Source organism: Zootoca vivipara, chromosome 7, assembly GCF_965207765.1.
Source record: "Zootoca vivipara chromosome 7, rZooViv2.hap1.1, whole genome shotgun sequence".
NCBI lineage: Eukaryota > Metazoa > Chordata > Lepidosauria > Squamata > Lacertidae > Zootoca > Zootoca vivipara.
Window position 1 is genome coordinate 63,355,437 of NC_142590.1, and position 26,077 is coordinate 63,381,513.

Below are 26,077 nucleotides of genomic sequence, written 5' to 3' on the forward strand. Positions count from 1 at the left end.
TACTGGAACCAAAGTGAAATTTATTATGAAATATAGCAAGAGCCAAAATCACCAGTGAATCTAGAGTTAGGTGTTCATAAGTCAAATATACTAAAAATAAAAAACCTTCTGCTCAAACTGGTTTGAATTTTAAGTCAATGGCTTAAGCTGTTACAGGCAGAGTTCACACGAGAACCTATGGCCCCAATCCAGCTAAGGTTTGCTATGACTTAGGCTCCAGTCCTAAGCACACCTACCTAGAAGCAAATCCCACCCAAATCAGTGGAGCTTGCTTCTAAGTACCAATGCACAAGATTTCACCCTAAGTCCAACTGGAAGCATTGAGCCTTGAGACACAACAGATTTGTTCCATTGGTTTTAAGAAAATATCCATACTGCATGATAACACGTACACCTTTTGATATTTTGTCAGGATGACTTTTTAGCAATTCTTTACACAGGGTTGGCAGGGCTGCTGTAGCAAGAAGCCCCCCCCCCAAACTCATTTTGAGGCATCCTGCACCCTTCTGCCACCACACACAGGTAGCCCATCACCCTGTCTCAGATACCAGAAATCTCCATTGAGAACAGCCCTAACCAGTTGCAGTTTTCTCACAAATTCTCCCCCTTCGAATCGGCCTCTTTCATCCCAGTGATGTCATCACCACCAGTCATGATGGCTATATGTTACCTCCAGTGTCAGAGGCAGAATGTCTCTGAATGCCAGTTGCTAGGGAATACAAGTAGGAGTTCATCTCCTGCTCATGGGCTTCTGAGAGGCTTCTGGTTGGCCAGTGTGAGAACAGAATGATGGACCAAACAGGTTTTCAGTCTAATCCAGCAGAGCTCCTCTTATGTTCTTAAGATCCAGCCATGTGGTGGTGTAACTGGTGGCAAGTAGATATACTCACTGTATGCAGTCACTGCAGGGTACATGAGTTACATGGTGAACCCTACTGTTGTGGCAGATACAAAACTGAAGGAAAATCCAGAGAATGGGCCACATGTATTTCATACCTTCAAGGTTGCTAGTCGAACTTAAGGCTTTGCTATTTGGGGGCTTGAAGATACAAAAGTGGAAAGGAACAGAAGTGGATTGTGGGTAATATAGTTTCCATGTCATAATCGCCATCTTTCCCATCCACCAATTAGAAGCATTTTTTAAGTCACCAAGAAACCCCATCCATGAAAAGGCACCACAGGCAGCTTGACTGATAGATACTCTTCGGCAGGTAAATGGCCTTGTGGAACAGTCTGAAACCAAGGAATGCAGGGTAATTTCAAGTGGTCCAGGCCCTTGATTTAAATGGAGAGAACTTGTCCCCAGAGCAGCTTGTACAATGACACCTGCAAGATAAAAAGAAGGATTAGGCTAGTGCAGAGCTTGCTGCAAGGGAGAAAGAAGGGTGAACTGGACTTTGAATCCAAGCCTTGGGCATCCATGAGTACCAGTTTGCACATATCCTACAATATTAGCATGTAGACTTCTTCAATAAATATCCAGAGGGGAATACAATTTCATTAAATATTCCCTCCAAATTATTATTAATTAAATGCATATCTCACTATTCCTCCAAGGAGCTAGGTAGACCACATGGCTCCCCCAGCATTTGATCCCCACAAGAATAAGGTAAGGTAGGTTAGGTTGTAAGACAGTGGTAAGTCAAAGGACATCCAGTGAGCTTCATGGCTGAGGGGGGGGGTTGAACCTGGGTTTCCTAGGTCCTAATCTGACATTCTAACCACTACATTACACTGGCATTCCAAAGATATATCTATTGTGCAAATTTTAACTCATTTGGGCCACCTATCACCAAAGATCTTGAGAACACATTTCTGGTCTCTCTCTTTGGGGTTACAAATTTGCATTAGTTATAACTCTGAGAAACCCAAGCTCTGTTCCATTGGACAGATGCTATTTCAGCTCATCCTATTCCACTCTTGTTATGAACCTTTAACATGATGGCCCCAGTCTTAACCTTCCAAATGGGCAAAGTGGGCTTTGTAGTGGATCCATATACAATCACTTCATAAAGCATCCAGACCTTATCTTACTCTTGCTATTTCCATTATCAGCAAGATGACAGTAGCACACTGAAGATGAGGGGGATTTTGTGCTGGTGCTCCTGGAAGCAATGGGTTGTATTCAACTAGCTTTCACTCAGAACAGACCCACTGAATTGAATGAAACTAAGTTAGTCATGGCCATTCATTTAAATGGGTTCACTCTGAGTAAAAGTTAGTTGAATATAGCCCAAAGGGCAGCATTCCACCAAACAGATCTGCAAGTGCAAGGACAATTAGCTGCACATCTAGGATCTGGCATAGATTTGGAGAGGGTTCAAGGGTATGCCTGTTGTCTTTGTCCATGGAGTTTTCTTGGCAGGGATACTGGAGTGGCTTGCCAGTTCCTTCTCCAAGAAGGAACTCAGCCCTGAGTGCTCATTGGAAGGACAGAGCCTGAAGCTGAGGCTCCAATATTTTGGCCACCTCATGAGAAGAGAAGACTCCCTGTAAAAGACCCTGGTGTTGGGAAAGATTGAGGGCACAAGGAGAAGGGGACGACAGAGGACGAGATGGTTGGACAGTGTTCTCGAAGCTACGAACATGAGTTTGACCAAGCTGCGGGAGGCAGTGGAAGACAGGAGTGCCTGGTGTGCTCTGGTCCATGGAGTCACGAAGAGTTGGGCACGACTAAACGACTAAACAAACAAACAAAAAACAAGGGTATGCAGGGGGAGAGGAGGAAAATTCCAAATGAGCTTGCTACTTGCATTATCGTTTGCCCACATGAAGAAGTCTACCCAGTTCAACTGAATTTGCTTTGCAATCAAAGTGGTTTTGACACCCATTAGGATCAGATCAAGTCATTTCATGTCCTCAGGACTAACCTCTGTTTGTCCTTGCACTGGTTTTCCTTCAGGAATTATCAGGCCGTCTCTCCAACTGACTCCACTCTGCACTGTTCTCAATTTTCTGAATGTCCTGCAGGAAGACAAGTCACAGGCTCTTCAAAGGACTCCCCATGGAGACATGTGGCTACCTAAGATTTGGTGAGCTAAGCTGGATACAGAGCTTGGAAAGAGAGAGTAGCTCCAAGCAGATGCACATGGTTCCAGAAAAAATGGACCCACCATGCACTCCTTTCCAGGAGTAGATTCATGGTCATTGTGCTGTTTCTAGAGTGATGTTATTATGGCAGCCCTTTGAACAATTTTCCATCTCCTGTAGGAGATAACAAAATGCAGACAAGAGCAGGGTTTGGATCGGAATGGCACAAGAGATTAGTGAATTGACCAATCCTAAGGAAGCAGCCCTTGACAATCTCAAATTTGAAACTAAAGAAAGCAACTCAATTTCCTGAACCAAATAAGCACTAAGAGGGTCCCCATCCCTTCCTTATAGGTTGGTGGCTGAAGCTGAGAAGGTCTATGCGCAACAAATTTGCCTCTTCTCGATTGTTAAACCCAAGTGTTTTCATGAGACAGATCATGCCTTGGTTCCTTCATCCTTGCTGGGCTCCTGAGTTCGACTGATCCAGAGGTTGATACGAGATGTGACTCCTCCAGGGATCTTCAAACTCTCCTAAATAACAAAAGAATAGAGAGTGCAGAACTGCAGAGTGGAAAAAAGTCACTTATCACTGCCTTTCCTATGTTGGAGCATCCTCGCTGTGGTATGACAGGAAGAGCAGACAAGAGTTTCCAGCATGGGCAAGCAGAGCAAAAAGAGCATGTGACCCTGCTACAGAGGTGAATGGTACAGAGACTTGCATGGCATATCCCAGGGTATGGTCTGAAAGCACATGAGGCCACACCTTGCAAATGCTAAGCAGGTCTGGGTTATGTTGCACCTAGATGGGAGACTGTTTAAGAACCATGTCTATGCTGCCTTGGATTCCATGACAGAGAAAAGGCAGGAGAAATGTGAGAACTTGAATGAATGAATGAATGAATGAATGAAAAGACGGGGCCCTAATTAATTAGGATCATAGGAAAATAGGCAACTGCATTATACGTAGTCAAATCGCAGGTCCTTCTACAGGTCAGATCACAGGATTGTCTAAACTTTAAACTGGCAACTTTCACCATGGCCACATTCACATCATGGATTGAAAACAGTCTTAGTCGACTTTAGGAGTCATGGCATTCCCCAAAGGAACCTGGGAACTGCAGTTTTTTAAGGGTCTCCTAACAAGCCTCAGCTCCCTAAACAGACTACAGTTCCCAGGATTATTTAGGAGAAGCCATGACTCTTAAAGTGATATAATAGTGCTTTGAATGTATGGTGCGGGTGTGGCTGTAGGCTTAGTGATGCCGTCTTCCTCCTGTTAAACACTCCCCACCACCTTTTTCTGGGTATCTAAATCCCTTTTAGCTTTATGATCCTGACTGCAGTTAGACCTTACCTTCCGCACAGGGGTGATCGTCTCAGCCCGGATGGGGACAGTTGCTTCAAAGATGCTGCGTTTGCTGGCCACACCCTCTGAAGGTGGATGGAAATTTCTCCGAGTAGATGGAGGTAATTTAATTGACCCTGCTCTCTAGGGTCAAGAAGATAAGACAGCCAAAATGAGAAGTTCAAATTTCAAATAAGAACCTCTTCTTCTACTTAATCAATGCCTGGCAGAGAAGCATCTTCCTCTCTTTCACTGGCTATACTTTTGCTTCCCCCCCCCCTGCTCCCTGCCCCGCCCGCCCCCCCCCAAAAAGCTTGGGTTGGTTTTTATTAACTTTATTCATGATCCTCTCTTCCTCAGAGATACATTTTGGATACCTATGTGATTATCCCTTATTACTTGGCCTTTTGATTCAGATGTAAATCAAGCCAAAGCTCCTTGAATGTCCATACCAGAGTCCCTCTCATATCATTCAAGAGCTTAGTAATTACTCACGCTCATTACCCATCCAGAGGATGGGCACATAGTACAAAGAAGTCATAGGCCAGGGTGCCTAAGCCACAGCCCATGCTCCATATGAATTTCTGGTGCAAGTCCCCAAACAACTTGGCTACTTGTGACGGATTGGCATGGTGAGCAAAAGAACTCCAGGGTGCAGAGAGTTAAACCCCAACCTCCTGGATAAATGACGCATTCCATTCCTGAGGGGCGGGACTGCCAGGAGTTTAAAAGGAATGGGAGGCAGTTAATTCGGGAGGTTGGGGTTTAACTCTCTGCACCCTGGAGTTCTTTTGCCCACCATGCCAATCCGTCACACTACTCTATAGTAAGGGGGCGGGGTATTTTGCGGAGCATCTGGATTGTCCTTCATTAGAGATTTTTAAGCAGAGGTTGGATGGCCATCTGCCATGGATGCTTCAGCTGAGATTCCCGCATTGCCAGGGGGTTGGACCAGATAGCTCTCAGGGTCCCTTCCAACTCGACAATTCTAATTCTATTACAATATATATCTATTGCTGAGCAGCAGGTGGTGCTGTTGAGCACCCCAGAACAATCATTAGTGACGGTCAGGGCTAGCCCAAGACATTTTGGCACCTTCCTACCCGCCATGCAAGCTGACTGGGACATTTTCCACGCTTGCACTGCACGAAGCACTCACCAGCAATAAGGAGGATGATTTTTTACACCTCTACAGTACTGAGAAATATTAATAAAGAGGAATGCCTCCACATTTGAACAGCACCAATCACTCACTAGTCCCCCCAACCAACATGGCAAATGGTCAGGGGTGACATGGCACTGAAGAGCCACTGTTGTGTCATGGTTAGAGTGTTGTACTAGGGCCCGAGAGACCAGAATCCAAACCCCTACTCAACCATGGCGCACACTGCATGACCTTGAGCCAGTCTCTTTCTTTCTCTCTCCCTGCCCATAGCTGCCAAGTTATCCCTTTTTTTAAGGGATTTTCCATTATGCTGAATAGGCTTCCTTGCGAGAAAAGGGAAAACTTGGCAGCTATGTCCCTGCCACCCATTTCCCATGCTGCCTCCATCCTTTGCAGCCAAGGAGCCCCTGTCTCTCCCCCTTCACTCAACCTGTCCTTGGTCCCTTCGCAGATTTTTCCTGTTTCGGGGAACTTCTGTGAGTGCAGCCTATTGTGCTCATCACTGAATGTACTTCCAAGATGTGCAAGCGGGATGTATTTATTGAGGCAGATTAAATAAATAATTTGTGAATAAAGAAATCATAAGGAATAAGAAAACAGTAAGCAGTGTCCCATGGACTGCAAGAAGCTCAAACCTATCCATTCTTAAGGAAATCAGCCCTGAGTGCTCATTGGAAGGACAGATCCTGAAGCTGAGGTTCCAGTACTTTGGCCACCTCATGAGAAGAGAAGACTCCCTGGAAAAGACCCTGATGCTGGGAAAGATGGAGGGCACTAGGAGAAGGGGATGACAGAGGACGAGATGGTTGGACAGTGTTCTCGAAGCTACGAACATGAGTTTGACCAAACTGCGGGAGGCAGTGGAAGACAGGAGTGCCTGGCGTGCTATGGTCCATGGGGTCACAAAGAGTCGGACACGACTAAATGACTAAACAACAACAACAAGCAGTGGTGGTGGAAATTAATAAGGAATGTGAGAGTGACAGTGGGGCAGGGCATATTTATTGAGTCAAGTAAAATCAATCATGAATTAATTAATGGGAAATTAATAAAGAAGTGGTGGCAAGAGGCTCTTTTGTAGCTTTGGTCACAGCCACATTGACATGTTGCCCCCAGAGCAATGCAGAGCAATAAGCCAATGCAGCCCATGGCCTGAAAATGTTTAGCCTCCCTTGTCACAGGTCATGATCACTGCTTGTTCCAATATTTACCTGCACAGCAGAAGTATATTTCTCTAGCTTCTCCTCCAGCTTAGCAGTGCTTGCTGGGAGCCTCATGCTGGCACTAGTGGAAAAGAGCAAACAACACAGGGTATGAACAAAAACCTTCCAAGATCCTGTAAGGAACAGTGATATTTCATTCCCCAAGTGAAAGGTCACTGGAGCCTAATAAGTTGGGATCAATGCTCTGGAGTCCATTGTAAAGCTAAAATTAAAATTTAATGCAAATTTGAAATGTCTGAAAACTAAGTCTTGAACTTTTTTTTATTTGAAATGTACGTTGGGAAGAAAAAAAATAATCAGGCATTTTTTTAAAAAATGAGGGCAATAAATTAACACTCCCTAAATTAATACAATGACATCTTCCCCCTTCTTCTTAAATTCCAAAACACAGCCTCCATAGCTAGCACATTACCTACTGTTCATACTAAAAACAAAATATTTACAAAAAGCTCCCTTATTCTAGAAAGCAGAAACAACCATTATTGCCGTTCCCAGCTCCTGTTTTTAAATACAGTATCCAGTTGGAATAAGAAATAACAATGTAACTTAAACATTTTCATACCGTGAATTCTAACCATTGCTGATCAAAGAGTTCATTCACATCAAGATCATGTCTGGCGTACAACTGATTTTACAGTGAGAAATGCAGCTTTTAAAAATAGATCTTCCTGCACTTACGGTAGCAGTGGATTTATGCAACTGAAAGAATGTGTAGCAAAGAATTCGGTTGGTAGGTCCACAAATCAAGAAGCCACAGAAGGGTGAGATACAAAAATATGACAAGCTTTCTGCTACCAATGGAATTTGATGGCTCACTCATCTCTCTTTAAAAAAAAATATTTAAAAAAATGCTGCAATACTTATGTTAATTTTTTTTTTTACTTTTGTCTCTTTTATGGCAAGAAACACTTATGGATACAGGAAGTGCAATGACTTCATACTCAAGGATTTGAGCTATGTACGCACTGTGAATGGTCTTTAAGTTATATTCAGAGTAGACCTATCAAAATGAGTGAACGTGACTAAGTTGAGTCCATTGCTTTTAATGGGTCTACTCTGTGTATAACTTAGTTGAATACCACCCCAGATATTCAAAGCACATGACCTCCCCAAAGGCTCATGGGAACTACAATTTCCATGTCACAGAGCTACAATTCCCAGCACCCTTAACAAACTATGGCTCCCAAGATTCTTTTGAGGAAGTCATGTGCTTTAAATTTGCTCCAGGTATACCGTGTACATGCAGCCTTTTACAGCTAGAAAAGTATTCTACCCTCCAGCGCCCCGGTCTAATGTTTTCTACGCAGGACTCAAAAAAATTCAAAAAATATTTCAAATGTCCACAAGAAAGAAATCTAACAAAAGCTCGCAAGCCCTAAGTGCCCTTGACAAATCTAAAGAATTAGCTGAGCCCACTTACCTTCGGCTTAATGTATCATCTTGTTTGTCTTTCCTGGGGACAACCTAGAGACACAAGAATTGGTGGTGAGAAATGGTGGTCTTTGCCACAATGGAAGAAATTGAACTGCTAGACTAAACCTGCCAAGAAGATACCCTTCCAATGTGGACGGTTAAGGCTGGACATGATCAACCAAGCAAGATGACTCCAAGCAATTGAATTAGCCAAAGAACATAGGGAGTGGGCTGGCCACATATCCCCTGCTGTCCCTTCTGTGTATAGAGTCCCATTTATCTGAATAATGCACAAAGTGGTCACTTGTCCTTTTCAAAGGAGGGATATTTTCCTGCTGTGATCATGACTGCTTACCCGGAATGAGATTGTCCTTGGGCTGACTCGTTTGAATGAACTACTGTAGGTAATCAGAGGTTGAGAGGTTAGTACGGGAGCTTCAGATCCATCCTGACCAGAGGGAGAGCTTGCAGCTTCTTCTATTTTGAGCCTACTTCTTTCTGCTGCCTGGAAAACAAACATGAATCAAGAAACCATAGGGTGGGTTGAGAGAAAAGTCTGGGCTGATACGATAATGGCAGGGACACAGAACAGGGTCTTCTCTAAAGTGGCCCCTCAATTATGGAATTTGGTTAGGCGTGAGATCCAGCAAATGCCATCCTTCCATTTTTATAACAAGACTTGAAGACTTATTGGTTGACTGTGTCATTTGGGAGCTGGTGAAGTAGACATTATTGTTTATGCTGTCTTTTAAGACAGGCTTAGGGGAAGTTGATGATAAATTTTAATATAGCTTTGATATTTTATTTTTATGTGGATAATTAAAAGTTAATCAGTGTTTTGGGAGGCATGTTGTTGTTTTTTGCCTGAATGTTGGTCTACGCATTTATGTGTATATATGAACAAATAAAATAATGTAAGATTGACTTCCACAGATGAACAACCTGAAGTCCCATCCTCAATTTACCTAGCCCACAACGGCGAAAAATGTCCCATTCTTCCACTCCATCAGAGTTCCTTCCTTTCAGTTTATTTACTCCTTATTTTTCATAGAATCAGAGTTGGAAGGGACCCTGAGGATCATCTAGTCCAAACCCCTGCAATGCAGGAATATGAAACCATCCCATGGATGGGGTTTCTTGGTGACTTAAAAAATGCTTCTAATTGGTGGATGGGAAAGATGACGATTATGACATGGAAACTATATTACCCACGATCCACTTCTGTTCCTTTCCACTTTTGTATCTTCTAGCCCCCAATCAAACCTGAAGCCTGGTGTTACCAGCACTGTGCTCTAACCAGCTGAGCTATCCAGGCTTCTGAATCCCAGTGCTGAATGAAGCTGGCAACTGCGGAGGCTGCAGTTCATTCTACCTCTGACTTGCACTGATAACCAATGCACATCTCCTGCCTTTCCCTTCCAGCCCTTTGGCTTCCATTTCTTCCCTCTAAAATTCCAAGACTGAGTACCTGTGGCCCAGAGGCAGCTGGAGCCGCTTCTGTGAAGCTCCTGACCCTGGGGTTAATCTTCACTTCTAGCCGGCTGATGCTCCTACGCTCCCAAGAAGCTCGCAGAGGCTGCTGTGTGGCCACCTCATTCTGGACTGTGGCTGGTAGCTGAGACTTGTGCTCCTTCAGTGCCTTCTGCTCCTCACTGAAGACTGAATCCTCGTCCATTTTGGGGTCCTTCTTGGGATCCTCATCTAAGTCATCCTGTTTATCTGAGCTTCTCACCTTCTTTTCCTCACTCAGATTTTGATGATTTTCTTTGTCGGGCTCCTTTTGCTGAGCCAGGCTTTCACATTTTTCCATCATGGGTTCTTTCTTCTCCTGGGGTGGCCCTGAGGAAGGCTTAGCTTTCTTTTCAGCAGCTTCCTCTTTCCATTTCCTGGCAGGCACTGTTTCCTTTTTCTCCTGCTTCACATTATTGAACATCTCCACTCTCCTCCTTACTCTGTCATCTGGCTTATTTATTACCTCTTCCAGTGTCCTCTCCTTTGCCGGCTTTGAGTTCTCCTGCCTGGAGGGCTTTACTTCCAAGGAGCCCCGGAACCTACAATGAAAAAAGAGAAAGGAAGCTCTCAAAAGTTCCCTTTGGAGTTATGGGTGGCCAATGGTGCCCGCAAGAGCTCCCTGATCCCGTTCTTCCTCGCCTTCCCCAAACCCAAACTAATGTAAAGTAAACCAAAAGACTTCACCAGGCTTGGAAATCAGTGGAATTTGGTTCAGGCCCCACAGTCAGAAGTTGTTTCAACCTCTGCACAACCGTGTACAAGGTGTGACTGGAAAGTTCAGTGAATGGTCACAGAAATCTGACAGCAAGAAATATTTGAACATACATTTGTCATTGGAGACCCACGAAATGCTCACAATTGTGTATGGAGATGAAGCTGTAACTCAAAAGACAGTGGTTTAAGCGTTTCCGTGAAGGGCAGTGTAAGGGGGAGACAGTATAGAGAACCTCCCCCGTGCATCAGAAGTAGCTCCTCCCCAAGCAGTGATGAAAGCGAAGACGCTGAGGAAGCCTGTCAGGAAGTGGAGGGAGAGTACCGGGGCTCTGGCAGCATGGGAGAGCCCTGGCTACACAGGAGGGAGGCAATAGAGGGGGAAAGGGGGGAGAAGGAAAGCATGGAGCGTAGATCCTTTCCTCCGGTTCCGTAATTACGCAGGAGAAAAAGGGGGAGGAGGTTTACTGTCCCAAGACTCTTTTGTTGGAGGAAGTCACGGGGGGGGGGGCAGTGCCGGATTCTGCATCAGAATGAGCAGACATGTTTTCCACACCTGTCTCACTGTAAATAGAGTGCACCAATAAAATACTGTTTAAAGACAAGCATGGGGAGCATCGTTAGTCTGGAGTAGTCACAAGAACCCCTGACAGGCAGCAAACCATCAAAGATGACCCTCGGTCTGGCAGACTGTTGGTGAGCAGAAAGGTGGCAAATGTTGACAGAGTTCATGAGTTATTGATGCGGGATCAGCGTTTGTCCATCCGAATGATGGCGAAAAAATTGCATGTTCTGGGTGAAATCATTGCTGAGGTTACTGACTTGTCCCACCCTCCATATTCTGCTGATCTGGCCCCACTGGATTTCTTTCTTTTTCCAAAACTGAAATCTGCACTGAAAGGGCACAGATTTTACAACATTTCACATGTCCAAGCTGCTGTGACGGGAAAAGTGAAAGCAGTACGAAAAGAGGACTTATCCAGTTCTACAAACGTCATCAATGGTACATTATATTGGGGGGGACTACTTTGAAGGCCTGTAAAGCATGTATGTTTGAATATTTCTCGCTGTCTGATTTCTGTGACCATTCACCAAACTTTCCCTTCACACCTTGCACATTTTCCCTACCCTGCAGAACCAAGCAACAGCCACTAGAGCCTTGAGAGCTCTGTTTCTCCCTTCCCAACAAACACACACCTATTTGGTGTTCGGCTGCTTGCATTCTGTACTGTCTTGGAAGTCTCCTCCTTCACTTCGGTGGTAGAGCTCAGCTGCCTGTGTCGCCGCCTACGCTCCCTCTCCTGCTCTTCCTCATCCTCAGTACTCCATTGTTGGGCCAGGCTGGAAGGGAAAGCATGGAGGGGAGAGAGAAACAAGCATTATTCAGCTGCTGCTGACTCAGAAATCCTTGCACTGATGAATTGAGTTAGATCAGGCATGTCCAAAGTCCGTTTGGTGATCCTAATTTGGACCGCCAATCGATTTAATCCGGCCCCTGTGGCAGTATATGTTGCTCAGCAACCCTTAAAAAAAAAAAGCTTCAACAACTTTGGGGTAAAGCTCAGCAACTTCAATCCTAAAAAAGCTCAACAACTTTGGTTCGCCCTCAAGCATGTTCACTTCATCAAATCTGGCCCTCTTTGAAAAAAGTTTGGGCACCTCTGAGTTATCTGGATACAGTCAAACCTCGGTTTACGCCTACCTCGGCGAGCAACTGCTTCGCCGCAGACCTGGAAGTGTTTACATCCGGGTTCCGCGGCGTCGGATGCACAGACAAAATCTGCGCAGCGCATGCGTGTGCAGAAGCGCTCTATCAGCGCTTTGTGCATGCACAGAAGCATGCCTTCGGGGAGCGACCGCTTTGGCGAGCGACCGCCTCCGTGGAACGAATTGAGGTCGCAAACCGAGGTACCACTGTAATGCCCATAGTCTCCAAACACCTCAGCACTTAGATCAACATTGGAGGCCCTTCTCTGTGTCCCTCACCTTACCACCAGAGCTACTGTAGCTGTGTATACAGGGAAGAGCTTTCTCGGCTATGGCATCACCGTTCTGGAATGTCCTTCCTGGGGAGCACCACCTGGCTCATCCTAGGCCTTCTCTTAAGACTAAGTTTTGTAGTGCAGCATTTGACCAATGGCACTCTGACGATGACTTCGTTATTTCTTCTGGCTTCTGAGAGTTTTGCTTTTATTCTGCCTTTGCAGAACTGTCTCCTAGGTTTCTTTCAGACAAGCTTTTCATTGCACATTCATCCTGATCTGTTTGCACAGTGCATTTCTGGGCCCAATTTAAACTGCTGGTTGTTGCATTTGAAGCCTTAAATGGTACAGAAGCAGGTTATTGGAAAAGCCACTTTACATCTCTGTGGACCTGCCAAAAAGTTCCATCAGTTTGTTGTACATGAGATACAGGGCCTTTTTTGGGGTGACTCTAGCCCTTGAAGTGTATTTGACTCCCTCCCTGATCAGGCCTAAAGGCCTGTATTACCCAATCTACATTTAACTATCCTGTGTACTGCCCTGAGAGGGTGGGATACAAATTTAAATACAGTGGTACCTCTACTTACAAATTTAATGCGTTCCGAACGCACATTCGTAAGTCGAAAAAAATCGCAAGTCGAATCCCATAGGAATGCATTGGGAGAAAAAAATCGTAAGTAGAAGCAGCCCTATCTAAAAATTCGTAAGTAGAAAAAATCCTATCTAAACCGCATCCAAGATGGCGGACGGAGCTCCGTTCGTAAGTAGAAACATTCGTAAGTAGAGTTATTCGTAAGTAGAGGTACCACTGTAATGATAATAATTAAATAAATGCAACTGTTGCGGAATTTTTAATTTTATTTTCTGAACCTTTTTAATGCTGCTGTTTTAATTAGTTGTGCTCAATGTCTTTTAATTGTTTTATTTTTCTGAGATGGCCTTTTACCTTGAAAGGCAGTTTAAAATATATATTAAATAAATGTAGCTGAGGAAATGATATTATATATATATATATATATATCTTTTCTTACTCAAGATTGGTTTTAAAATTTCACATGACACACACAAACACACACATGAAACATGGCTGTCTTTGCTGTACCACATACTTTATATGCATTCTGAGATGGTGTGGTTACATGGAGACAGGGCCAGACCTACCATGAGGCAGAGTGAGGCAGCTGCCTCAGGCAGCAAATTCTATGGGGAGGAAAGTGGCTAGAAATGTGGTCTGCCCTGCATTCCCTGAAATAGCTTTCTGCCCTAGCAGTGAGGCAACCTGTCTTGGGCAGCATGCTCCACAGGGGCAGGATATACTAATCCAGCCCCTGACTGCCCCCTTTTCACCAAGACTCTCTGCAAAAATGGGGTGTTCCTACAGAGCTGCTACAATGGGGTGGGGGGGCATGCATCGGTGAACATTTCTTGCTCTCCTTCTTTGTGCCTTAACACACAACTGGGTGGGGGTGGGGGTGGAAAACCAGTCCCATGGAAACTGTGATATGATGTGGCACCAGGTTTCTCTCCAGACAGCTGTGGAGAGGTAGATGTATCAGAGCAGGTTGCATGTAGGCTTCATGAGCACAGATCTCTGTGTGAGAGCACCCAAGATTTCAACTTGTTTGGGTACTACGTAGGCATTGCTGAAACTCCTGCGACTGAAACGGCTCCGGCTACAGACTGTGGCCCTGGCATACCCAGCCCCCTGGCATTCAGGAAAGCTGCCACTCCTGCTATCACAGGATGCTGGTTAATCATTATTGTGCCATGGATTCCACTGCATTTTTTCACTTTCAATAAAAAGTTACGCTGTGTTGTTTTCCACTCTTGTGAGAGGGCCATGCAAATGGGGAAGTGGGGAATGAGCGAGGGGGACAAAGAGGAAAGAAAAAGAAGTGTGTTTAAACCTTTGCACTGAACTTTTAAAAACCTATTGGAGCAGCAAGCTGCCTGCCTGCAGCCAGTAATGAAACCAGAAATGGCAGCAATCTGCTTGGAGTACACATCGACTTCTGTGCCATTCATGACTCATAGACCCTTCCCTTCTGTTGTTCTTAGATCATAACAAGAGAGCCCCACCCTCTTCTACAATCTGGGGTTTTTTTTTTGTTTTTTTTGAGGAAGAATAAGAAGAGGAGGAAGAAGTGAATTAACTGTGTGCAGTCATACCTTGGTTGTCGAACTTAATCCGTTCCGGGAGTCCCTTTGACTCCCGGAACTGTTCGAAAACCAAAGTGCAGCTTCCAGCTGGCTGTAGGAGCTTCCTGCACTCAATTGGAAGCCACATCAGATGTTCAGCTTCCAAAAAACGTTTGAAAACCGGAATACTCACTTCGGGTTTTCGACGTTCGGGAGCCTAAGCCGTTCGACAACCAAGGTACTACTGTACTGTTCCTTTAAGCTAAGTGTTGCTGGACTGCTTCTCGCATCATCCCTGGTCATGCTGGGGTGGCCTTAGGGGAGTCAAAGACCATACTTTCTGGAGGCACCTGCCTTAAGCACAGTCCAGCACTCAGTAAGAAATCCTGCCATAGGCCCATGTAGGAAAGGTTTGCCAGATCGCTGTACATAGTAAATTGTTTATGTTACCAACACGTTCATCGATTCTGAATGAGGAATACATGCTGAAACAGATAGCACATTAGTACTACATCCGTTCCATACACTGACAGTTCAGCAACAGTTTCTGCTCTGCTGGGACCATGGGGGAACCCAGCCAGAGGAGGGTTTTTGTCTGCAGTCGGCTCTGCTGCAGTTCTGCCATAGGCAAACCTGAAAGTTGGCTGGCAGACACATTCCACTATAACAATGCGGTTCATCAGCATCCTCCATCAAAGGCTTCTGAGCCCCATCCACAAGAATGACAACATGGGAAAACGTTCTTTTGCAATGACAATGAAGCCAACTTCAGGTGTTTAGCCCGGAGATGTGAAGGCAAAGGTGTGTGGAGAGATGGGGTGCAAGCATCTGCCATACCCTCAGCTTTATTGACATGCCCCCTCCACTCTCAAACTTCATAAGGTCAGAAGGTGGTTTGCAATTATTATTATTATTATTATTATTATTATTATTATTATTATTAGCTTTTTTCTTTTGCCATGGCAAGACAGATGAGGTGTCTTCTCCACTAGGATGAGGTCTATTTCATAGTTTGTAAGTCATTGTTTCTATGTTTGCATCCACACTTGCAAATCAGCACATGCAAACTTTATGCATATTTTTGTGTCCTCTTCCACAATGATGCTTTTTTGCCCGGCTACTCTGCCTGGCAAGGCAACATGGCACAGCTCAGACAAGGCCAGATTGGCTTGGAGGTCTGCAAACTCGGGCCAGGCAGGCTGCTTCTGGGCCACCACCAACAGTCATCTAGGGCTGCACATCACAGAAGGCAGCAGCAGACTGCTCTTCTCCTTGAGATATAATGGCTGAAGTAACAAAAACTGTGCACACTATGATACCTGCACTGGCTTTCAGTCACTGTGGGCTGGGCACCCACCTCTCACCCTCCCTACAACATGGCAGCTAGGGGTGTTTTTTATGAATAGTTTCACCTTCAAAAAGAAAGAAAGAAAGAAAGAAAGAAAGAAAGAAAGAAAGAAAGAAAGAAAGAAAGAAAGAAAGAAAGAAAGAAGATGGTTTGCAAGCATGTTTCCCTGAAAGAGCTTATAAACTTCCTCGCGGGAAATTGCGCTAATCTCAGCTCATTAGGATACTTGTCAGGTCCATCAGGTAATAACAGCAATAAAACTGTTTGGGGCTTGGTGCTAAACACACTAAGGTCAGTGATTGGGGGTGGGGGGAGAGATGCCCAGTGAGGTTGGGAGCAGAGCTGATCCATGTACTCCTGTCCTTTTGCATTCTTTTGCCCTCACATGTCCAAACTCAACATCTGAAGAGCAATTTTGTTTTCTGTTCACCACAGGTGTACTTTGGGAAAGTGAAAATGTTCCATAAAACCTCACTTTTTATCAAATCCAGCAGAGGTTTTCCTATTTCTCTTTGCATAACTGCCTGATGATTAGGAAACCTTTGCTAATGATTTTAAAAACATTGCAAAACCACTCCACAAGTGTTTTTGCAGCATATTCACTCTCCAGAGGTTTATATCTGTATATCTGATCATGACCTCAGCAATGCACAGGTCTTTGCTGCTTCGGTCCCAATCCACCAATAATAATTCATTTCAATGAGGTTTGTGCAGGACAGGTTCCTAGTAGATTCTGATCTTGCTGTCTTAATATGCAAGTCATTTGCTCACTAAGAGAACAATTCACAGCTCTCCCGGTATTATTACAAATTATACAGGTATTTGTTTACCAAGGAATAAACCTATGAGAATGTCTAGCCCATATTGTTGCCAAGGCAAATTTGCCAAATTAAACTGCATATGGGGAATGTGTAATATTATAAACAAACTGTTACATCATTAGGAGTATCATAATCCTGTGTGGTCCAAAGATCAAAGACATATTGAGCCATGGTCTCACTGGTGGCCTCAGGCAAATAATCACCTCTCATCCTTAATTCCCAGCCTACAGTTCTGCAGAAGTGCTGCTGTGAAGGTGCAGTGGATAGTGATGTAACTTTTTGGGCAGAAATGGGGAAAGAAAAATTAAAAGCAAATGCAAGGATGGGAGCTCCACTTGGAGAGGGCTGCCACAGCGATGGCATTTTTCCAATCAAACCTCTTCCAAAGTTTTTCCTAACATTTTGCCAAAATCTATAGCCTTGCTATTTTCACCCGTTGCTTCTAGGCTTCTCACTAGAGCAACAGTCCCAGCCAGTGGACGTGCGCGCAGATTTTGGAACTCTTGCAGCAGATGGTGTGTTGAGCTTAATAATAGGAAGCTCTAACCTAAGTATTGCCCAGTCCACATTTCACTATCACATCAACAAGGATATCATCGTAGTCCTTGCCAAATGCTTTGCTGAAATCAAGATATACTATATCACAGTGATTGACGAAACTATCAAAAAAGAAGAAGATGTAGTTGGTCTGGATAGACCTGAATAACCTGGTTCTCTTTGCAGTGTGTATTCAGTTATAGTGCCTCTAAATCTAATGGCGGGGGGGGGGGAGAGAAATGGGAACTCTAAGCCACAATTTCCTAGCCATAACTACCTAAAAAAATTATTGCTCAGATATATAAATGGATAGTTATATCAATGAAAGCTCTTATTTAACTTCATATTTTTAAAAGTGAAGAAAAGGACTTTGTTTACTGAAAAATGATATACAATTAATATAATATTAAAAAATAAAAGATTGAAATATTGCCACTTATCATAAAACACTTCAAAAAAGCAAATTCCCTTTGCTATCTTTATTGTGCTAGCTCAGGCAACAATCTAGAAACAATAGACCAGTTTCAACTAAGTTGTTGAATGAGCCTTCACTCATGCAACTGAAACTTCCCACCTTGGTTCCCCCTGGGCACCCTAAATCTGCTCTGCAGGGTTAGAGGAAACCCAGAACATGTTTAGGGATGGAGAGGACATGCAGGGGGAAGTCCTGTTATATGAGTGACCTCATTCCGGTCATGCACATCCTACCTGATGCTACATTAAATTCCACCCTACAGCCATTGGAAGGAATGCAACATAGCACTAAGGGGGCATTGAATGAAATGGGAGAAAGCCCCATAGTGCTAGTACTTCCACTTGTAGGGCTCATTAGCTGAATCCTTTTTGTCCCAAGGGGAACTGCAGTTGAGACAAGTGACTTGGCCAAGGTAGAGTGACAGTCTGGCAAAAGTAGAATCTTAAATCAAATTCAGTTCCCTACTTCATGATACTAACTCTCACTAAGGTAGGACTTTGGGGAAGAAGTCCTTGGCCCCACTCAGCAGGAATGACAGTGGTATCAGTGCATTTTGAAATAGGTGAAGTAATAGACATTACCATCTAAAGGGAAGGGACCCTGTAAAACCTTTCATTCCAAAGCCCAGAATAGGGATAACCAATGTGGTCTCTTCCAGTTGCTGCTGGACTACAACTCCCATAATTCCTGGCTATTGCCCATACTGGCTTGGGTTGATGGGAGTCCAACAAATATGTGGAGCACACCACATTGGCTATCCCTAGTTTCAAATCACCTAACCAGCCACACAATTGATTCTCACACATTGGCTCCTGCCAATATCTGAATAAAACCCACTCACATATAAACCATACATGTGTATGATCTCAGCTCAGTCAGAACTCTGAAATAGGCACATAAACAGCTGGTGCATGTGCAGAGGTTCTTCTCAGACCTTCATATGAACAGGCACATTTTTGAATGGGGCAGGCACTATTTCCTGCGTGCCAGAATTCAAGAAATGTCGAAAAAATGTTTTACCTTTCAAAAACATAAATTAAAACTCTGCCTTCTATTGAGCAGGAAAATATGTGTTAAGGGACATGGGAAACCCCTAGATTTATATTAAGCATTTGACTGGTTCACAGATGTGTTTGTTAATAAATCAGAAGATGTAAGCAATGCTGGACAGGAAACTCAGAATTGGCTGTGAGAGATCGAGCAATTGGAATGCATTCCTAAGAACTGAAGAGCTAAGGAAGGGCTTTCCTGTCGAAAATGTGTTTGCAACCATTGCCAAAACAAGATACCAAAAGAAAGTAAGATGCAACAGGAAATCAGGCACATATTCACCACTCCAGGAACAGGACTTAAGTCTTCCAAAGTATCTTTTCTCCTTCCTGTTTTGAAGCCAGACAATGCACAGCTCTTCCTTTCCTTTATCACAAACATAAAAGGAAGGAAGCTGAGAAGACACTGCCCCCGCCTCCCCCCCCCCGCCCAGTTACATACAGACCACCTAGTGCCCAAGGTGTCCTTTATATAACACAGCAGCAGGGTTTGAGATTTCTCCTGTGGTCTTCCCTCAAACACCCTGTCTTAGTTTCAAGTTGTTCTTGTTGAAATTATTGTGCCTGTCCCACTGAAGCCACTGCTACTTTTGCACTCAGGTTCCACCTTTGCCAGTTTTGTCATTTTTCTTTTGTCGGTTCAAGTTTGGGGTCACGCAATCTTCTGGAAGCGCCAGTTTTCATTTTATAGGAGTTCAGCCAGGATCATTACACAGACACTTATTTGACACCCGAGCAGCACAAGTTGACAGCTGCATACACATGTAGCTGCCCTCCTTAAACACTCATCATCTTGACAGCACTTAAATTCTCCTTCTCCATTTTTTTCTTTGTGAGCTATAACCTGTTCTCCTTGTACCCACCCCCTTTGCCCTTGTTATGTTTGCATTGTTGAAAACAAAACTAACACTTAAACAACACCAATAACTTTGATCACTGCACAGGAAAATTTATTTCTATTCCTGCATTGCAGGAAGTTGGACTAGGATGGCCCTCAGGGTCCCTTACAACTCTATAATTCTCTGATTTATTTAATACGTTTATATCCCACCTTTCCTCCAAGGAACTCAAGGGGACATACATGGTTCTCCCCTCTCCCCAGATATCTTAACAACAACCGTGTGAGGTAGGTTAGGCTGAGAGGCAGTGACTGGCCCAAGGTCACATGTGAGCTTCATGACTGAATGGGGACTAGGACCCCAGCCTCCCAGGTCTTAGTCCAACACACTGCCTCTCTTTCTGTGTTATTTCTATCCCATCCTCAGCTCATGTTGTTGATAGCATCTAGTCTACTCACTTGGGCAATATACACGGGGTTCTAACTCATCCCACCCATCAGGTTGCCCTGCCCTATGTGTAGATAATACAAATGTTGTGATTACATGTGAAACTCCCAAAAGATGGGGGTAGTCTAGGTCATCACTTAGTTGAAATTCCGCCAGGCTTGACGTTACATCACTCCTTGGCATCTCACCAGCAACAAGGAACAAGAAGGTGTGGAACTCTGGGGAAGCTAGAATTTTGGGGCAGACAGATGAGCAGATAACACCCTTAACATTGTCACATGAATCCCGACTCTTAATTTAGGTTGTCGTATTGTGCCATAATCAGAGATGTGATGGATGAATAGTAAGGACATGACAAATGCTCTCACTTCCATCAGACTAGAATTAGGGAGAAATAATCACTGGACCTCCTTCCAAATCACTTCATCATACATAGGTATGCTCAAGACCTGTGATTATCACCTGTAAACTTAGTGTGCACAAATACTTAAAGGGGGAAATTTTGAATATATTTTAATAACATTGGGCAGAATTCAGTCGAAATTAAACACTGCAAGTCCATCCACTTCAATGGCGAAGTGCCTAAATCCTTGCTAATGAATGGAACTAGAAACTTCAGGTGTATTCTGCCAGTTCTTATTAAATTAACCCTAACTGACTACAACTCTCATCAGCCCTGATCATTAGTCATGCTGGCTAGGGCTGATGGGACTTGGAATCCATCAACATCTGGAGGGCTCCAGGCAGGACAAGGCTGAACTAAATTAGAGATTTTCAAATGGCTGAATTTTGCACACATAAGAGCCACACAATTTCAATGATATAATCCATATGAAACCAATCTCTCAACTAGAGGAAATGAAGTTTTGGGATGCAACTGTGTTCTTTGATGCTCAAACACCACATGCCTGTGAGAGGAAACGTCACAAACACGGTAACAAGTATCAAAGCTTCAGATTCAGAGGAAATAGCCTGTTCACAAATTACCGTATGTAATTGTTCCACATTTTCTGTCTTAAGTGAGACATCCACCAAATGGGAATCCTGCCTCCTTTGTAGTCACTGAGGAATGTCCAGCTCATTATTCTCTGGTGGGTCTATGGAGACCACGTAAATTTGGCTATTTGTGATTCTTATGTACAGTTTGTGCCAACACACATCAACTCACTCTTGACCTCTTCCCACCCCTTTTTTAAAAAGCCAAACGTCTGAACAACAACTGCAGGTTATCTCTTTCTCACCAAGGCTACTGGATGCTAACAATTTCTCCCTACCATTCAGAAGCACCCTGGCTCCATGCTAGAAACCAGAGCTAAGAGTTGCACATCTGTGCCAACCTCAGGGATCTGCTGGAGTCAGGTCATTATCAAGTAGTTGCTATAATACACTCAGACCTCCAAGATGAGGATACCTCTGTAGCAGGTACAATGTCCTCCAGCACTTCATATCTCTAGGCTTTCTCTCCACCACCAGTATATATAGGCACATCTCTGTGAGGCGCAAATGCCATATTCCTAAGATATCAGAGCAAAACAGGTTCTACTGTATTCATGATCTGGTTTCGTACATAAGATCCCACACCAAATATATCAGGTGGTTGTTTTCACTTCCTTCCTTAAGTTTCCTTCCCTACCTGCAGCACTTCTGGAATGAGGATTATAACACAGGAAGAGGGGGAAATACACCATGCAAACTAGTTGGGGAGATCCGTGATCCATGTGGCTATGATGCCATCATCCATTTTTCATGACACACCAATGAATGCATTCTCAATAGGGCTGGGAAACATTAATCACTCTAATTATTGGGAGAATAACAATGACTTCCTTAACTACCAATGTAAAAACATGGATTTTTAATTAGATCTTAACCATAGGTGTTCCATTTAGACAAGGGCGTTCAGTTCCGCTGAGATTGTCGTGGACAGTTTGTATCTGGGATGAGCAATCATTGCCAAGTGCCAAAAAATATTATAGAGCAGGTGGAGGACTCTGAAATTTTCTTGTCTTGCAGTATATGTGAACCTGCACCAGACAGGGGAGGGCTATTGCCTGTTTGCCAAGAAGTTTGGAGGCTTCTTGGTGGCATCTAGCTTGCTGTTCTGGGAGAAAGGAATTTAGAGCAGCTCAGAGATACCCGTAGCCAACATGGTGCCTTCCAGATGTTATTATATATCATATCATATCATATCATATATCATATCATATCATTGCATAGTTAGAATGGATTATGAGCATCATCTAGTCCAACCCCCTGCAATGCAAGAATCTCCTACCCAATGTGGGTCTCCAAGATTAATAGTCTCATGCTCTGGTGACCATTGGACTACAGCTCCCTTCATCCCTGACCATGCTGGCTGACTGGGACTGATGGGAGTTGGAGTCCAGCAACCTTTGGAGGGCTCCACATTGGCTAGTCTTTGACAAGTTGGACCTTTGGTCTGATTCAGAGGGCTCTTGTGGCAGTCCCCAGAAGAAAGGCTAGAGGTTCAAAACGGGACCATGGTCTAATCATGGCCCAACTTTAGCCCATATCAGTTTGTCTGTCTATATGTATTTGAAATATTTCTGTGCCACCTTTTGGGGCAAAGCCCTTCCAAGACTAAAAGCCAGTTCAGAGCTGGAGCCAAATGTGTGTGTGTGTGTGTGTGTGTGTGTGTGTGTGTGTGTGTATTCATTCAGAAAGCAAAATGATTTCCCAAAGAGTGCAGGAAGCCTTGCAGTTGGGAATGGATGAATCTGTCAATTTCAATTTCTTTCCGTTTCTCATTTTCCCAACCTTACACACAGTTCTCCAATTTCCACATCAGTTTGTCAAGTCCTCATGAAAACTCAAGAGTATCTTAGCGTGAATTTCTCCTGATACACACATTTTTGTATGCCGTTTTGCCTAATATACTCACTTTTGCAAAGCAACTTTACCTAAAATAAAGCATTTTTTTAATTTTCAAGAATATTTGCACTTTTATGCACACTTTACCCTTGTAATTTTTGTACACATAACTTGGACAGACAACTACATTGCTAAATTCAGAGATGTGTGAATTTTGAAAGATCACTATGTTCAGTTCACACATTGTTTTGGAAAGTGAAAATTAGGTAAGTTCATTTTAAATCACAAACTGAAGCAAATTTCTCCCCCTTGTAGTATTCAGTCAGGGGGAATCATTAACCTCCCCCAAATAATCTCCAGCTGCCACTGAACTATTATGATCAATTGATCAGTTAGATCAGGTTGCCAACTGACTTAAAAACTCGCAATCAATGGGTCTGCAGCTTTCAAAAACAGCTTTTGTTTAGTTTGGTTGTACTTTTCTCTGAGGGTGGTTCTTGGGAGTTCCTCTGCCCCAGTGCAAAAGCCAACGAAGCCAATTGCTGGACTTAGCCCAGGAATCAAATCTTACGTACTTTGATTATTAGCTCACTAGGTGTGTGCTGCAAGGTACTTTCCTTGGGAACTAGATCTGCTCCTTTGATCATCACAGCAGAGAAAAGGCAAAAGCTCAGCTCAAATGTGATGTGTTGCCGGAACGATCCACAACGTGATGTTGGCAAAGGGCTGCCCATGATGCCACATTATATTTTATTGGAGTGGAGCTGGGGAGGGGAGGGTCTTCACTCAAACTTCCAGCTTGGAAGTTAAATGCTGAAGACAAGAGACAGGAAGAAGCTCCCCTTAAGTGGCCCTGGGCAGGTTGCTATCCCATAGTCTCTGCTGTAAAATGGGAGAAAGAGTGGAGCTGGCCCATATTATTTTGCCACCCCAAAGAGCAGCACCAATAAATCTAAGAGGTTCATCCTCTGCATTTCAAGTAATGCTTGGACATACCGGTTGGGTTGTATCCTGCTTCCTTTGGCCAACTTGTGGTGAAAGTTGAATTGTGACCCTGAATAATGTGTCACAGCTTGGAATGGCTGTGCAGCCCTACATAAAATCTGGTTCTGGTTCACACAACTATGATTATCACTTGACCACTGTAATATGAAGTCATAGGTTGAATGTGTGAATGAACTATCCCAGCTATTAGACAGAACCACTATAGCGCATCAGATCAAGACAATTGGGTTTTTTTTAGTGGAGTCAGTTTACACATTCAAGGAACCACTGAGGACTGGGGTGACATATGCATGCTCACTACCTGATAGCTGCAACATCAAGTTCAGAGATGATACAGATACAGCTTTCGTGCTCTCCTCATTTCAAACTGGGACAGTCACCCGAATAATGAAACATTAGTCCATTCATTGCATGAGTTTTAGGCAATCAATCATTTAAATCTCTGTGCTATAGCATGTGATGGGTGGGTGGTGAAAAGTTCTAAAGGGAGAAAGGCACACTTTCATAGAATCATAGAACTGTAGAGTTGGAAGGGACCCTGAGGATCATCTAGTGTCCAATCCTATATGCAGGTGTCCCTTATCAGGATCGAACCTGCAACCTTGGCATAATCAGCACCATGCTCTAACCAGCTGAGCTATTTTGTCTTTCTCAGCAGGCATCAACCTAGAAAGGGTAACACCACTTCCTCACGCACAGGAGAGAATGCTTCGTTAAAATGCTACTCGCGATCTGGAGAATTATAATAATACAGGAGTCCATCATCATCATAATCTGGCAGGGGGCATCTTTTTAGTCAACCAACATGTTTAAAATCCCTTCACCTAATGGTTGGATTCTAAGCGATTAACCAACTCCGAATGTGCAGTCCCGCTTCCACCCTAACCCAACTTCGCCGTGGAGTCAGTTCCCACAATCCGCGGCCAATCCAGCAATCGCGTGTAGCGAAACCACCAAGCCCTGTGAGCCCGGGCAGAGATGCGAGTCCGCCCCAAGAAGCGTAAGTTTCCACCCCACACTGGCCTCCGGAGAAGAGAAAATGTGAAGCTCCTTTTGTATATTAAAGAGGCTACTAATCAACTAATTCTAACCTGCGCCAAGGGACCATCCGCCTCTGAGGACATCCATGCGCAAGTTTTGCTCTTCTTCCCTTGGAATCCTTGCAGCCCAGAGGATTTCCCCGCTGCCCTCTCCCTGGCAGGATCCCAAAGAAACTCTGCCTGCCCCCTGCCCCCTGCCCCTCCTCCTCCTCTCTGGCTGTCCAAGACCCCTCCTTCCTTCCTTTCCCAAACCGGGGGGATTCCGGCTCAAGGAGAAAGCAACACCCACCTGGAAAGCGCAGACCAGTTCTTTCTGCTAAAAGCCATGCTGATCACCTCCGCTGGGCTTGGCCAGTGGCGGTGGCTGCTCGCTTCTTATTCTTTCCCAGGCGCTTGCAAAACTTCCCTGGGCATCAAGGCAGGAGCGAGATCCTCCGGGAAGAAGAGCACCCCGGTTCTCACGAGGCGGAGAGTCCCGCTGCGCTCGCCCGTCCCCTTCCTGCCTCCTCCGCGCTGCGCTGCGCACCTTTCCCCTGCGGTGCCACCCGTCGACTGCCGGGCCGCCTGCATCACATGGTGCTGTTATCTACCTTGACAGGCTGGGAGCTGTAATTTGTCTATTAGCAGCACCTTGCAAAAGGCACCCTGCGAGGGTGGGACGTGACCCAGCCTGCGCACAAAGGCAGCCATTCTTTGGTTGCCCGGGCTGGGGAAGAGTTTGAATTCAGCTCCACGCTAGGGCCAAGGCGCCCTGGGTTTTCGGGGGCAACTCCCTGCTCAGAACCAGTTTTTCCTGCCTCTCCGACTCTGCCTCCGGTTTCTCCACGGCTGTGCAGGCAGGGGAGGTGGAAAAAGGAGAGAGAGAGAGAGGGTGGAGGAAAAACACTCCATCAAGTCATCCGTGTCCCACTGAATCAGAGGATCAGAGGCACCCAGATGCTTAGAGGGCTAACTTGCAACTTGGTCACTTTCATGGGCATAGCGGGGGACAGCTCACCCCCCAAAATCAATACAAATCTGAGGTTTCCCCCCCCCCCTTAACAAAAGCCTGCCCCCTCCAACAAAATCCTGGTTACACCCATGGTCACCATGTCCTTTTTTTAAAAAAACGAGAAATGGACTTGTTTCCAAAGGGTTGTTTCCAAAGGAAGTCCCTGTCTC

At 44.5% G+C, this 26,077-nt stretch overlaps 1 protein-coding gene across 1 annotated transcript; it reads right to left on the bottom strand.

Annotated features, from left to right (window-relative positions):
• Positions 1 to 25,740, bottom strand: LAD1 (ladinin 1). Its single transcript, XM_035122237.3, has 10 exons — positions 25,206 to 25,740; positions 11,600 to 11,743; positions 9,648 to 10,230; positions 8,535 to 8,684; positions 8,187 to 8,230; positions 6,755 to 6,827; positions 4,388 to 4,522; positions 3,475 to 3,564; positions 2,871 to 2,964; positions 1 to 1,326 (listed from the first exon to the last, which is right to left on the bottom strand). The coding sequence occupies exons 1-9, from the start codon at positions 25,241 to 25,243 to the stop codon at positions 2,899 to 2,901; spliced, it is 1,323 nt and encodes a 440-aa protein (XP_034978128.2). The 5' UTR covers positions 25,244 to 25,740; the 3' UTR covers positions 1 to 1,326; positions 2,871 to 2,898.
• Between the last annotated feature and the right edge of the window lie 337 nt (positions 25,741 to 26,077).